Here is a 15,066-nt window from a genome sequence, read left to right as displayed (position 1 = left end):
TAAAGAACATTTTTACATTTTTACTTCAGAACGTATTTAGGCTTTGCCATAACAAAAGGGGTTTAGTACTTATTGACTCAATACATTTAAGCTTTTCATTTGTAATGAATTGGTAAACATGTAGAAAAACATATTTCCATTTTGAAATGATGGGGTATTGTGTGTAGGCCAAAAATCTCAATCTGCAACACAACAACATTTGGAAACAGTAAAAGGGTGTAAATACTTTCTGAAGGCTCTGTAAATATACATTTAACATGACCCCCCAGGACAGTGAGGACACTTCACTTTGTAATGACTTTCCCAGAATCAAAGAAAAAGAAACACTGGGATGTCTGCAATGACCCTTGAGGTTTATTACAGATAAACAGACAGGCTAACATGTATTAGGGACACACAGGCAAGCTCATGTTTCTGTGTGTCAGACTTCTCCCTCAGGGCCATGACGTTCTCTTCTGACTGACAAGTATATTTATTTGCATCATTGCATTTCAGACGAATGTTTTTCATAATCTGAAGAGTTTTGAATCTTGAGAAGTGTCATGACCAAATCTAAGGAGGCTACATAACCTAAGTGTGCTTCAATAAGATTCATGTTGCAACAACATATTTTAGTTTTGTACAGAGGAAGTGGTCCATCAAAATGTATAATCTCTTCCAAGGCCACATTAGTAACAAACGCACGTCTACTGCTACCTTGTTAGCAGAACATCAGTGTAATTGGCCCTAATTCACTCTCAAAGGCGCTGCTTGAATTAATTAATGTTAATCATATTTACAAATTAGGTACAGCCTCCACCCCTTGTATTTAAAGGGGGAATCCAGGATTGGTTGTTTGGGTAAACGTCTCAGGGATGGGGCTGGAGAAATGTAACCACTGTCACATTCATAGAGAGAGCTATGGATGTAATGACTGACCATCCATGAGCTCAAACGTCTAGTTAGAACCATGTTTAGAGGCTATATAGTGGTTGTTTACGTTTACACTATTTACAAACAATGGAGTAAAACAAGCTCATATTTTGGGTTCTGATGGGGTACGACAGTTAAACTAACCTCAGAATCAGTATTCACCTTAAATCGTCAGGCACATTTAGATTCACATGCTCAGAATTGTACTTGGTGATATGGTGCTGGTAGGGATAACATTTAGAGAAAGAAAGTTTACACAAAGTTTACATATATTATATTCAAGTAGGTTAAATAAAAATAAATAAATAAAAGGTAGAGTGAACATAGACTATAAGAGAGCAATGAGGCTTCTGTAAGTTATTCAATGTCTATACAGTCTATCAGAAATACAAACATGTTTTTGTTCCCATGTTGTATTTGAATGTATTTTGTATGTGTATTATAATTCAACTACTGTTTGCACTGTAACTGTGGAAAAAACTACACAAATAGTTTTGAAAAAGAAAAAAGTCAAAATCATGGATGTACCAATCACGGATTGCCCCTATAACACCTTGTGACGTGTTCAGGTTATGATCTGTTGTAAAATGTTGGGGAATAATCAGAATTGGTTGGTAACATAGGTAAGATGTTTTATATTACTTCTCATCAGAATGTTATTTTTGTATAATACTGTGGCGGGGTGGCAGTTATCTGTTCTATGTCAAGACTAAGTTGCATGGGCCGCAGAGAGGGGAGAGGTCAAGGGGTCATCATGTGTAAACATATCTTTTGCTCCGCTGTGTCTGTGCCAGTCACTCCCTACTTTTCCCATCGGGGAAAGGAGGATGGCAGTGTCTGGAATCATTCTATGCTCTCCGTGAGTTTGTCCAGGATTGGTTGTATTTAGAGTTAGTTGTATCTAAATGACAATTTGATATATGCCTGTTGATATGGAGGATTGGTTTATGGTTCTGGGGTTTGAGTAAGGAGACAAAGCTGAACGGTTTATTATGTCTATGCTGTCTGACTATGTGTGTTCTTTGCTATTAAAGGATCTCAGTTGCAATGTAGGGAGGGCTCAGAGAATTCATTGATAGACACTGAATTGCCTGAGAGTCACAGGGTTGTGATAAAGCTCATATAATTAAAGATGGACTTTGATAACTAACTCTGACTTGTGTTGTGGTTTGCGCTCATGATTTGGTAAATAGAGGAAATTTCCACGACAAAAGTTAGACGTTTTCAGAAAACACCTCCCTCTGCTTGATTATTCAGCTCATAGTCCAGGTAATTAGGGCTCTGAGCTGAGCGTGAAATTAGATCAAGTCTGGAATTTAGATGGGTATTTAAAAAGCCAGGCTATTCTAATAAGGGGCACAGATGTTTGTAAATGGACAATCGTTATAGCTTTTTGTATCCCTTGAATGTCTGTTCTTTGTTCGTGTGTAAATGCCGCACAGTTCAAAGATCTAAATATAATGATCTATCATTATTGCTGTTTGTGAATTAATTTCACATACTATGCAATAGATATTTTTTTGTCTGTGTGTTAAAGTCATTATGACATTGGACTAGTTGTTTCATGTATTGCATTTACAATGAACTAGTTGTTTCATGTATTGCATTTACAGCTGCACCATCGAGAGTATCCTGACCGGTTGCATCACCGCCTGGTATGGCAACTTCTTGGCATTTGACCATAAGGCGCTACAGAGGGAAATGCGTACGGCCCAGTACAACACTGGGTCCAAGCTTCCTGCCACCCAGGACCTCTATAATAGGAGGCGTCAGAGGGTAATGCGTACGGCCCAGTACAACACTGGGTCCAAGCTTCCTGCCATCCAGGACCTCTATAATAGGCGGTGTCAGAGGAAGGCCCAAAAAATAGTCAAGGACTTCAGCCACCCAAGTCATAGACTGTTCTCTCTGCTACCGCACGGCAAGCAGTACCGGAGCGCCAAGTCTAAGACCAAAATGCTCCTTAACAGCTTCTACCCACAGCCATAAGACTGCTGAACAATTAATCAAATGGCCACCGGACTACTTACATTGACCCCCCCCCCTCCATTTGTTTTGTACACTGCTGCTACTCGCTGTTTATTATGTATGTATAGTCACTTCACCCCTACCTACATGTACAAATGACCTCTAACCTGTACCCCCGCACTATGACTCAGTACCGGTACCCCCTATATATAGCCTCGTTATTGTTACTTTTTATAATTTTTTACTTTAGTATATTTGGTAAATATTTTCTCTTCTTGAACTGCACTGTTGGTTAAGGGCTTGTAAGTAAGCATTTCACGGTGTTAGGTTCTTATTTTCCAGAGTAAATAACTCACAGACACTAGAGAAGCTTTAACCAAGTTTTAATCATTCCCAAAGGTTCTGTACAGCTGTATTCAGTCAACCCAACACTTCTCCCATTCAGATATATATATATCCCACTTAAGACCCTCCTCCTTCTCTCCAATCCTTATAATTTACGGTTTAACATTAAATGAGTAACAAGATCCCAAACCCTTATTACTCCCTTCAGGTGACCTGTCCTCACCTCCTCACCTCAACCCCTCCTTCACCTAATCCACAGATGTCCATCTGTCTCCCCTGTATCAACACGGTGCTCTGCTCCCGTCCCCCAACACATTTCAACACATTCCACAGCTATCTGTCTTTCTCTATCATTTATCTTCTCTATCATTTATTTTATATCTCAATGTTCAAAATGTCGAATCCAACAACGGTAAGGTCTACACTTGTTGTATTCGGCGCATGTGACAAATAAAGTTAGATTTGATTTGAACTAAAGATAAAGAACATGATGAGGATGTAAACAGACTGTGTACCAGAAGGGACCCTATTCCCTACATAGTACACTACTTTTGAACAGAGGTATATTGGCCCATGTCAAAAAGTAGTGCACTATGTAGGGAATAGGGTGACATTTGGGACACTGACAGAGAGATTGAGAGGACGTTGAGATGTTTGCAAACATTTTCCTCATAACTAGATTATAATAATGTTGACACAGCGTGAAAAGCCCATCTAGCTGGGATTACATCATCTCCATCAGATCGTTATACTGTAACTTAATGCATCAATGATGTATTATACCTCACATGGTATAGTTAAAAACTGATTAGGTAAATAGGTTGAATTCAATGGATAGTAGTAGTGTGTTTCTGTGGACAACAAGCTGGAACAAGCTAGCTCTATGATGATACTACTGACCTCGGTGGTCTCCATGGGAAAATGAGAGGAAACAGCGAACAAAGCCTGCGGTTGTAATAATGCCTGTTGGTCTTTGTTTATGGGAAAACAACTAGACTGTGGGTATACTGTGGAATTGAGTGTTGAGATGTCTGAGATATTAGCTCAGCGGTCAAGAGATGGTCTCATGAATCATTTATTTTTGCCCTCATAGCTATAACAGGACTTATACTGTAGAAACAGATGGGGATTTGTAACCTCACTTCCCAGCTTGAAGTGCCTCTAGCCACACTGCTGAATTTATAGCTATTCACTAGTGTAGTTGGCTAAGACGTGATCAAGGAGGGAGGTCATTTGTGTTTGTGAGGCAGTGGTCCAGGGTTCTAGTCTTGGGGTGAGTTGGCTAAGATGTTATCAAGGAGGGTGGTCAGGTGTGTTTGTGAGGCAGTTGTCCAGGGTTCTAGTGTCGGGGTGAGTTGGCTAAGATGTTATCAAGGAGGGTGGTCAGGTGTGTTTGTGAGGCAGTTGTCCAGGGTTCTAGTCTTGGGGTGAGCTTGTTAGGGATGAAGTGGTTAAGCTAAGCAAGCACAGTGATGTCTGTCACACTTACTATGACTGTGGCATGTGTTTTTCTTGCCAACCTTAGTTGAATGCACTGACCAGAAGGTCAGAATACTGATAATTACAACTCTGAGGTCAAGACCGACTAGATAACCTTGTACATTGTGTTGCATGACAGCTGTGTGCTAATACCTCTAGCGGATCTCAAATGTCTTTTCCCACAATCCTCTCACCTCACCTCCTCTTGAAACCCATTGGAAGAGATGGTCCGAGGGGAGGGACCTCAGATCTTCTCCAATGCTTTTTTATGCATCCAACAGAATCATGATAAATTATAAATAGATATCAATGCCGGACACTCCCAAGAGTCAATCTATAATTAGAACAATGAAGGAAATACTTGATCACTCACTGTATTTGAGTAACTTGGATTCAATCCAATGCACGTTCCAGAACAGCAAACTAGACAGCTTTTGGTGGAAGTCGCATTCATGGTAAATACTGCAGATGATGGCAAGAACGTAAAGTAACTTTAAAAAGTGTATTGTCAGCTGTCTAGTGTGCTGCTCTATAATATGCCTTTGATTGAATCCCGGCCAAACTTTGACTATCTGTCTGTATCCATCCAGGTCTCTTCACCCTCTCCGGGTTGAGCGTTTACGTCAGCTACTGCCAACGGGCTCGGGAACTGTTGGAACCTGAGATTCTGGCCAGCGTCCATGTGTCCTATGGCTGGTCGTTGGGTATGGCCTGTCTCTCCTTCAGCCTGGAGGTGACCGCAGGCCTGCTGCTGATGCTGGCTGCACGTAAGGCCCATCTCATGGGACGTGACCATGGAGTCACCATTATCGCCATGGCCTGAAGAGGGAAAGAGAACGGACTGAAACTGGAAGGGACTTCTGGAAGGGTCCATTCAGAATCAGTCATTTTCATTCTCTGTTGCCAAACATTTTAAAACGTTTTCTGTTGCGTGCCCTAATGAACACGACCCCTGACTGTGCCCACTGATCAAACTCCCCAGTTCATTGCAACTCCAAAGGACTGACTTGTATGTTACATGTTCTAGCTTTCTCCTCTGAGCTACTGGTCCATATTAGGACAGTCTCAGGGGCAAAATAACTTGGCTCCACAATTCATCCCTCTCTGGACACATGGTCACATTATTGGGGGCAGCAGCTCTATTTTGCTAATTGAAAGAAATTTGCAAGGATCCAATCATACACAAGGACACACAAAAATACACTCTTTCTGGCAATATTACATAGCAATTCACTAGATTCGAATGCTACAAAGGAGCAATGCTTTCGCATCCTCAATGGCTGGAGTGCAACAGTAGTTAATAAGGCTTTGATTACTTAGCTCCTCTATTTCCTCTTTGGTTTACTCAGGGTTCACAGCCCAGAAGCTACTTTCAGCACATTCCATACATTGTCACAATCTACTAATTTATTAATGTTGTGGCTCTTTGCTAATCAATGAGTTGTTGTGAGATGAAGAAAGACACAACATTAATCACTAGGACATTATTGCTGTAGGGAAGATTGGTTTTGGTTTCTCAGTCCACTTGTCTCTGTAATTGTGTATCGTAATGATAATAGGCATTGTAGAATTTAATTTGGAAAAAAGGAAATGATCCAAGTTTCAAAATGCTTTAAGCTAATAATTGTCTAGTAGACAGATGCCTGCCTTGTACTTGCATCATGGCAGTCTTGTGTGTGTTTGTGTTATGTTCCAACTCCTTTCAAACCTTGCTACAGTAACATTAAATCATACGGACTATGAGGGCTAACAAAGGAAATTGGTTTATCGTGTACGCTGCAGCACATCCTAATGACCCTAACATACGCAATTCCTCACCCTCACAATGTAGAACAATGATCGTTAGTCTGAAATACTGTCTCAGTGGGCTATTTTAGTCCCACACACAGTAGCTGCCCTCATTAACAAGTTCCCCTTGGGGTTTCCACCTGCAATTAGTGCCAAAGGTCAATTGCATACCAGTAGTAACAAAGGACTAAAAAAAGGTTCATAAACCCAACTAATCTGCAGAGAGAGATCAGCTACTGTATGTACCAGAAACACAACCCTTCCTACAGAGAGCGATCAGCTACTGTATGTACCAGAAACAATAACCCTTCCTAAAGAGAGAGATCAGCTACTGTATGTACCAGAAACACAACCCTTTCTAAAGAGAGAGATCAGCTACTGTATGTACCAGAAACACAACCTTTCCTAAAGAGAGAGATCAGCTACTGTATGTACCAGAAACACAACCCTTCCTAAAGAGAGAGATCAGCTACTGTATGTACCAGAAACACAAACCTTCCAAAAGAGAGAGATCAGCTACTGTATGTACCAGAAACAATAACCCTTCCTAAAGAGAGAGATCAGCTACTGTATGTACCAGAAACAAAACCCTTCCTAAAGAGAGAGATCAGCTACTGTATGTACCAGAAACAATAACCCTTCCTAAAGAGAGATATCAGCTACTGTATGTACCAGAAACAATAACCCTTCCTACAGAGAGAGATCAGCTACTGTATGTACCAGAAACAAAACCCTTCTTAAAGAGAGAGATCATCTACTGTATGTACCAGAAACAAAACCCTTCTTAAAGAGAGAGATCATCTACTGTATGTACCAGAAACAAAACCCTTCTTAAAGAGAGAGATCATCTACTGTATGTACCAGAAACCATAACCCTTCCCAAAGAGAGAGATCAGCTACTGTATGTACCAGAAACAATAACCCTTCCTAAAGAGAGAGATCAGCTACTGTATGTACCAGAAACAATAACCCTTCCTAAAGAGAGTGATCAGCTACTGTATGTACCAGAAACACAAACCTTCCTAAACAAAGAGATCAGCTACTGTATGTACCAGAAACACAAACCTTCCTAAACAGAGAGATCAGCTACTGTATGTACCAGAAACACAAACCTTCCTAAACAGAGAGATCAGCTACTGTATGTACCAGAAACAATAACCCTTCCTACAGAGAGAGATCAGCTACTGTATGTACCAGAAACAATAACCCTTCCTACAGAGAGAGATCAGCTACTGTATGTACCAGAAACACAAACCTTCCTACAGAGAGAGATCAGATGCAGGTTGAGAGAGAAAGAGACGATCTTCAGACAAGCTCTCTGTGCTAGGTGAGTTATAAACCCTGAGAATGAGGTAACTTAATGAAAGATGTGTGTCCATGTGGGTGTTTTTCAGTCTGTTCCTCTGTTCTCATCAACAGATCAACCTTCTCAACAGGGACGGAGGAATTTGGAATCCAGTTTGTACTTCATCTCTATTGAGGTGAAATCCTGGGATGAGAACAGACAGGACTGTCTGAGGAGAGACGCAGACCTGGTGATCATAAACAGCTGAGAGGAACAGGTGAGAGAGAGAGAGAGAGAGAGAGAGAGAGAGAGGCAGGTAGTAGAGCTGTAGTAGGTATGGTTGGGAGAGAGAGAGAGAGAGAGAGAGAGAGAGAGAGAGAGAGAGAGAGAGGCAGGCAGTAGAGCTGTAGTAGGTATGGTTGGGAGAGAGAGAGAGAGAGAGAGAGAGAGAGAGAGAGAGAGAGAGGCAGGCAGTAGAGCTGGAGTATGTATGGTTGGGAGAGAGAGAGAGAGAGAGAGAGAGAGAGAGAGAGAGAGAGAGAGAGAGCAGGCAGTAGAGCTGGAGTATGTATGGTTGGGAGAGAGAGAGAGAGAGAGAGAGAGAGAGAGAGAGAGAGAGGCAGGCTGTAGAGCTGGAGTATGTATGGGTTGGGAGAGAGAGAGAGAGAGAGAGAGAGAGAGGCAGGCAGGCAGTAGAGCTGTAGTAGGTATGGTTGGGAGAGAGAGAGAGAGAGAGAGAGAGAGAGAGAGAGAGAGGCAGGCTGTAGAGCTGGAGTATGTATGGTTGGGAGAGAGAGAGAGAGAGAGAGAGAGAGAGAGAGAGATAACAATAAGGGAGTCTGTTTAAAAATGACAGACGGATTAAAACCATTTCAGAGAGAGAGAGCTGTGGTATCATATGTGAGTGGGCAGAGTAGAAAGTCAGTGAATTATGTTCATGATTTTTCTCTGCTATTATTAGGTATTTATCCATGCATTACACAGGCATGAATTCTAGCTTTCCAAAAATGACCCGGTTATCCAGAAATCCCGGTTAGAACATGGCTGGAATCATGGGGCAATTAGGGAATTGTTGTAAAGTTAGCGGATTTTTGCAACGCTATACCGATGTTAGCTGATTTATTCCAGTGTGTTCCAGGTCCAGGAGTGAAGAACAGTGTTATCACCTAAATAAAGCGTTGATCATTAAATGCCACTGGACATTGGAGGTTCTCTGTAATGTTACAAGGGGAGCGGACAGTGTAATAACTATCATGGCAGGGAGGACTGTGCTGAACGATGGTCATATTCTTCTAGCCCAGAGGAAAGCTGGAGCGATACACTGTGCAGTGAATTCGCACTTCTGGATCTGTGAGAAGGTATCCATCACTAAAACTCAATCCCACACAGTTCAACTGAAGTTCAACTGAAGTGAACTACTCCCGTATAGAAAATGACATCTGTGTCATCTTACCTGGGTTTTTATTATGCTCAAACTCCTTTCAAACCCTCATGTTGCTAACATTAAATTGTGTTGACTCTGAAAATGGTTTCTCATAATAATCAATCCCACCTTACTCACGTATCACCTTGTGGAATGGCAATATGTGTCAGACTATACACTCAAAGTGACATGATAAGTGAAAACACGTTGTGGAGTATGTCTGAATCAAATGTTTATCACAAGGTACACCTATAGCTATGTAGTCAGTGTGACTCATAAACCAACATAGCTTTAGACCTACCATACACTGTATGTAGTCAGTGTGACTCATAGATCTACTGTACCATATATGTAGTCAGTGTGACTGATAGACCTACTGTACCATATATGTAGTCAGTGTGACTGATAGACCTACTGTACCATATACAGGTATGTAGTCAGTGTGACTCATAGATCTACTGTACCATATATGTAGTCAGTGTGACACATAGACCTACTGTACCATATATGTAGTCAGTGTGACTCATAGACCTACTGTACCATATATGTAGTCAGTGTGACTCATATACCTACTGTACCATATATGTAGTCAGTGTGACTCATAAACCTACCATATATGTAGTCAGTGTGACTCATAGATCTACAGTACCAAATATGTATTCAGTGTGACCCATAGACCTACTGTACCAAATATGTAGTCAGTGTGACTCATAGACCTACTGTACCAAATATGTAGTCAGTGTGACCCATAGATATACAGTACCATATATGTAGTCAGTGTGACTCATAAACCTACTGTACCATATATTTATTCAGTGTGACTCATAGACCTACTGTACCATATACAGGTATGTAGTCAGTGTGACTCATAGACATACAGTACCATATATGTAGTCAGTGTGACTCATAGACCTACTGTACCATGTATGTAGTCAGTGTGACTCATAGACCTACTGTACCATATATGTAGTCAGTGTGACTCATAGACCTACTGTACCATATATGTAGTCAGTGTGACTCATAAACCTACCATATATGTAGTCAGTGTGACCATAGACCTACTGTACCAAATATGTACCCATATATGTAGTCAGTGTGACCCATAGACCTACTGTACCAAATATGTAGTCAGTGTGACTCATAGACCTACTGTACCAAATATGTAGTCAGTGTGACCCATAGACATACAGTACCATATATGTAGTCAGTGTGACTCATAAACCTACTGTACCATATATGTATTCAGTGTGACTCATAGACCTACTGTGCCATATACAGGTATGTAGTCAGTGTGACTCATAGACATACAGTACCATATATGTAGTCAGTGTGACTCATAGACCTACTGTACCATGTATGTAGTCAGTGTGACTCATAGACCCACTGTACCATATATGTAGTCAGTGTGACTCATAGACCTACTGTACCATATACATGTATGTAGTCAGTGTGACTCATAGACCTACTGTACCGTATACAGTATGTAGTCAGTTTGACCCATAGACCTACTGTACCATGTATGTAGTCAGTGTGACTCATAGATCTACTGTACCATATATGTAGTCAGTGTGACTCATAGACCTACTGTACCATATACAGGTATGTAGTCAGTGTGACTCATAGACATACAGTACCATATATGTAGTCAGTGTGACTCATAGACATACAGTACCATATATGTATTCAATGTGACTCATAGACCTACTGTACCATAGATGTAGTCAGTGTGACTCATAGACCTACTGTTCCGTATATGTAGTCAGTGTAACCCATATACCTACTGTACCATATATGTAGTCAGTGTGACTCATAGACCTACTGTACCATATACAGTATGTAGTCAGTGTGACCCATAGACCTACTGTACCATATATGTAGTCAGTGTGACTCATAGACCTACTGTACCGTATACAGTATGTAGTCAGTTTGACCCATAGACCTACTGTACCATGTATGTAGTCAGTGTGACTCATAGACCTACTGTACCATTTATGTAGTGAGTGTGACTCATAGACCTACTGTACCATATATGTAGTCAGTGTGACTCATAGGCCTACTGTACCGTATACAGTATGTAGTCAGTGTGACCCATAGACCTACTGTACCTTATACAGTATGTAGTCAGTGTGACCCATAGACCTACTGTACCATATATGTAGTCAGCGTGACTCATAGACCTACTGTACCGTATACAGTATGTAGTCAGTTTGACCCATAGACCTACTGTACCATGTATGTAGTCAGTGTGACTCATAGACCTACTGTACCATATATGTAGTCAGTGTGACAGTTTGACCCATAGACCTACTGTACCATGTATGTAGTCAGTGTGACTCATAGACCTACTGTACCATATATGTAGTGAGTGTGACTCATAGACCTACTGTACCATATATGTAGTCAGTGTGACTCATAGACCTACTGTACCATATATGTAGTCAGTGTGACTCATAGTACTGTACCATATATGTAGTCAGTGTGACCCATAGACCTACTGTACCATATATGTAGTCAGTGTGACTCATAGACCTACTGTACCATATATGTAGTCAGTGTGACTCATAGACCTACTGTACCATATATGTAGTCAGTGTGACTCATAGACCTACTGTACCATATATGTAGTCAGTGTGACTCATAGACCTACTGTACCATACAGTATGTAGTCAGTTTGACCCATAGACCTACTGTACCATATATGTAGTCAGTGTGACTCATAGACCTACTGTACCATATATGTAGTCAGTGTGACTCATAGACCTACTGTACCATATATGTAGTCAGTTTGACTCATAGACCTACTGTAGTCAGTATACTGTAGTCAGTGTAGTCAGTGTGACTCATAGACCTACTGTACCATATATGTAGTCAGTGTGACCCATAGACCTACTGTACCATATATGTAGTCAGTGTGACCCATAGATCTACTGTACCATATATGTAGTCAGTGTGACTCATAGACCTACTGTACCATATATGTAGTCAGTGTGACCCATAGACCTACTGTACCATATATGTAGTCAGTGTGACTCATAGACCTACTGTACCATATATGTAGTCAGTGTGACTCATAGACCTACTGTACCGTATACAGAATGTAGTCAGTTTGACCCATAGACCTACTGTACCATAGATGTAGTCAGTGTGACTCATAGACCTACTGTACCATATATGTAGTCAGTGTGACTCATAGACCTACTGTACCATATATGTAGTCAGTGTGACTCATAGACCTACTGTACCTATATGTAGTCAGTGTGACCATAGACCTACTGTAGTCAGTGTGACTCATAGACCTACTGTACCGTATACAGTATGTAGTCAGTGTGACCCTTAGACCTACTGTACCATATATGTAGTCAGTGTGACTCATAGACCTACTGTACCGTATACAGTATGTAGTCAGTTTGACCCATAGACCTACTGTACCATATATGTAGTCAGTGTGACTCACTGTACCATAGACAGTGTGACTACTGTACCATATATGTAGTCAGTGTGACTCATAGACCTACTGTACCATATATGTAGTCAGTGTGACTCATAGACCTACTGTACCATAGTAGTCAGTGTGACTAGACTGTACCATATATGTAGTCAGTGTGACTCATAGACCTACTGTACCATATATGTAGTCAGTGTGACTCATAGACCTACTGTACCATATATGTAGTCAGTGTGACCCATAGACCTACTGTACCATATATGTAGTCAGTGTGACTCATAGACCTACTGTACCATATATGTAGTCAGTGTGACCATAGACCTACTGTAGTCAGTGTGACCCATAGACCTACTGTACCATATATGTAGTCAGTGTGACTCATAGACCTACTGTACCATATATGTAGTCAGTGTGACTCATAGACCTACTGTACCGTATACAGTAATGTGAGTCAGTTTGACCCATAGACCTACTGTGCCATAGATGTAGTCCATAGATGTGTAGTCAGTGTGACTCATAGACCTACTGTACCAGTATATGTAGTCAGTGTGACTCATAGACCTACTGTACCATATATGTAGTCAGTGTGACTCATAGACCTACTGTACCATATATGTAGTCAGTGTGACTCATAGACCTACTGTACCATACAGTATGTAGTCAGTGTGACTCATAGACCTACTGTACCATAGTAGTCAGTGTGACTATAGACCTACTGTACCAGTACCATAGACCTACTGTACCATATATGTAGTCAGTGTGACTCATAGACCTACTGTACCATATATGTAGTCAGTGTGACTCATAGACCTACTGTACCATATATGTAGTCAGTGTGACTCATAGACCTACTGTACCATATATGTAGTCAGTGTGACTCATAGACCTACTGTACCATATATGTAGTCAGTGTGACTCATAGACCTACTGTACCATATATGTAGTCAGTGTGAACCATAGATCTACTGTACCATATATGTAGTCAGTGTGACTCATAGACCACAGTATGTGGTTAATAAATATGCTACAGCTGCAGCATTTGGACCTGAAATTCTGTGTTAATCGAATAATATGAATAAAAGTGTTTACATCCCACAAGGCAAAAATACATTGAAGCAACAGTCTGTGAATATCATCTGTCAACTCACTGACATTGAACATCAATTTGGTTAAAAAGGCACAAAGTGATCAACGTACACTAATTCTCACCCGATTTTTAACAACAAGATTTTAAGGGTTAGTTTATTTAAAGTATTATTCATGTTTCTTGCCAACACAATTAAATATCAACCAAATGTTGAGGTTTATTCTTCTGAATCTCTTTGTGTATGATAGTTTGTGGTGAATCAATTAATTTCCTTTAGTTAGTGTTACGAATCCCTTTTGGCCCGACAGTCTTAGGGGGATGGTAATGAGACCCGTAACATAACTCATGCAAATTATAATTGTGACAAAGTAAAAGTGTGAACGAAATAACCACGACAACTGAAATTATACCGTCAAACTCAGGGTTTATTGTAAAACACACGGTAATGGGGGAGCAGGAAAAGGGGCTGAGCTGGAACCCAAGGAAAGAAACAATAAGCATCCAAAACACCCCTAAGCTAGACTAGCCTATTTTAACAATAGCTAACTAACTAACCAAAAATACAGTGGGTGGTCCGCCCAGTTCTAACTAGTGTTTTTAACAAAGTCTAACTACGGGTAGTGTATGGCTACAAGATACCCCGAGGCCATTCCTCTGAGAAGGATTACCGCCCGGTAGTGAGTAAAGCCTTAATAAAATTCTTCACGACATTTGGGTTACCTAAGGTGGTACAAAGCGATCAAGGTACCAATTTCCTATCCAAGCTCTTCAAGCAGGTGTTAAAATCCTTGTCAATTACGCACCGTGTGTCAAGCGCCTATCACCCAGAGTCTCAGGGTGCGCTTGAAAGATGGCATCAGACACTGAAGTCTATGCTACGTAAATATTGTTTGGAATCTAGAAAGATTGGGATGAGGGAGGTCCTCTAGTTTTGTTTGCTGCTCGTGAAACTGTGCAGGAGTCCCTAGGTTTCAGCCCGGCTGAACTGGTGTTTGGTCACACAGTGAGAGGACCAATGAAAGTCCTTAAAGATCAGTTCTTGTCCCAAGAGTTGTGTACAGGAGACGAGAATGTGTTGGACTACGTTAGTCGCTTTCGTGAGCGCCTACACCAAGCTTGTGCTCTCGCAAAGGAAGCTCTGTCTTCCTCACAGAGGAGCATGAAAAGACACTATGATAAAGAGGCTGTTTCTCGTCCACTACAGCCAGGTGACCAAGTACTGGTGTTATTACCTGTTCCAGGATCTTCACTGTCAGCTCGTTTCTCTGGTCCTTATTTGATTGAAAAGAAAATAAGTGAAACTGACTATGTGCTTCAAACTCCTGATAGACAAC

General features: G+C 41.0%; 1 protein-coding gene across 1 annotated transcript in view; it reads left to right on the top strand.

The window, feature by feature from the left end:
• Positions 1-6,629, top strand: part of LOC121845827 (transmembrane protein 235-like) — a 42,585-nt gene extending 35,956 nt beyond the window's left edge. The window contains exon 4 of the mRNA XM_042317881.1: positions 5,295-6,629. Within this exon, the coding sequence (XP_042173815.1) occupies positions 5,295-5,527 (233 nt within the window). The 3' untranslated portion in view covers positions 5,528-6,629. The remainder of the gene's footprint in view (positions 1-5,294) is intronic.
• Positions 6,630-15,066: the final 8,437 nt, after the last annotated feature.

Source organism: Oncorhynchus tshawytscha, unplaced genomic scaffold (genome assembly GCF_018296145.1).
Source record: "Oncorhynchus tshawytscha isolate Ot180627B unplaced genomic scaffold, Otsh_v2.0 Un_contig_5665_pilon_pilon, whole genome shotgun sequence".
NCBI lineage: Eukaryota > Metazoa > Chordata > Actinopteri > Salmoniformes > Salmonidae > Oncorhynchus > Oncorhynchus tshawytscha.
This window is presented reverse-complemented; position numbering and strand designations above follow the sequence as displayed.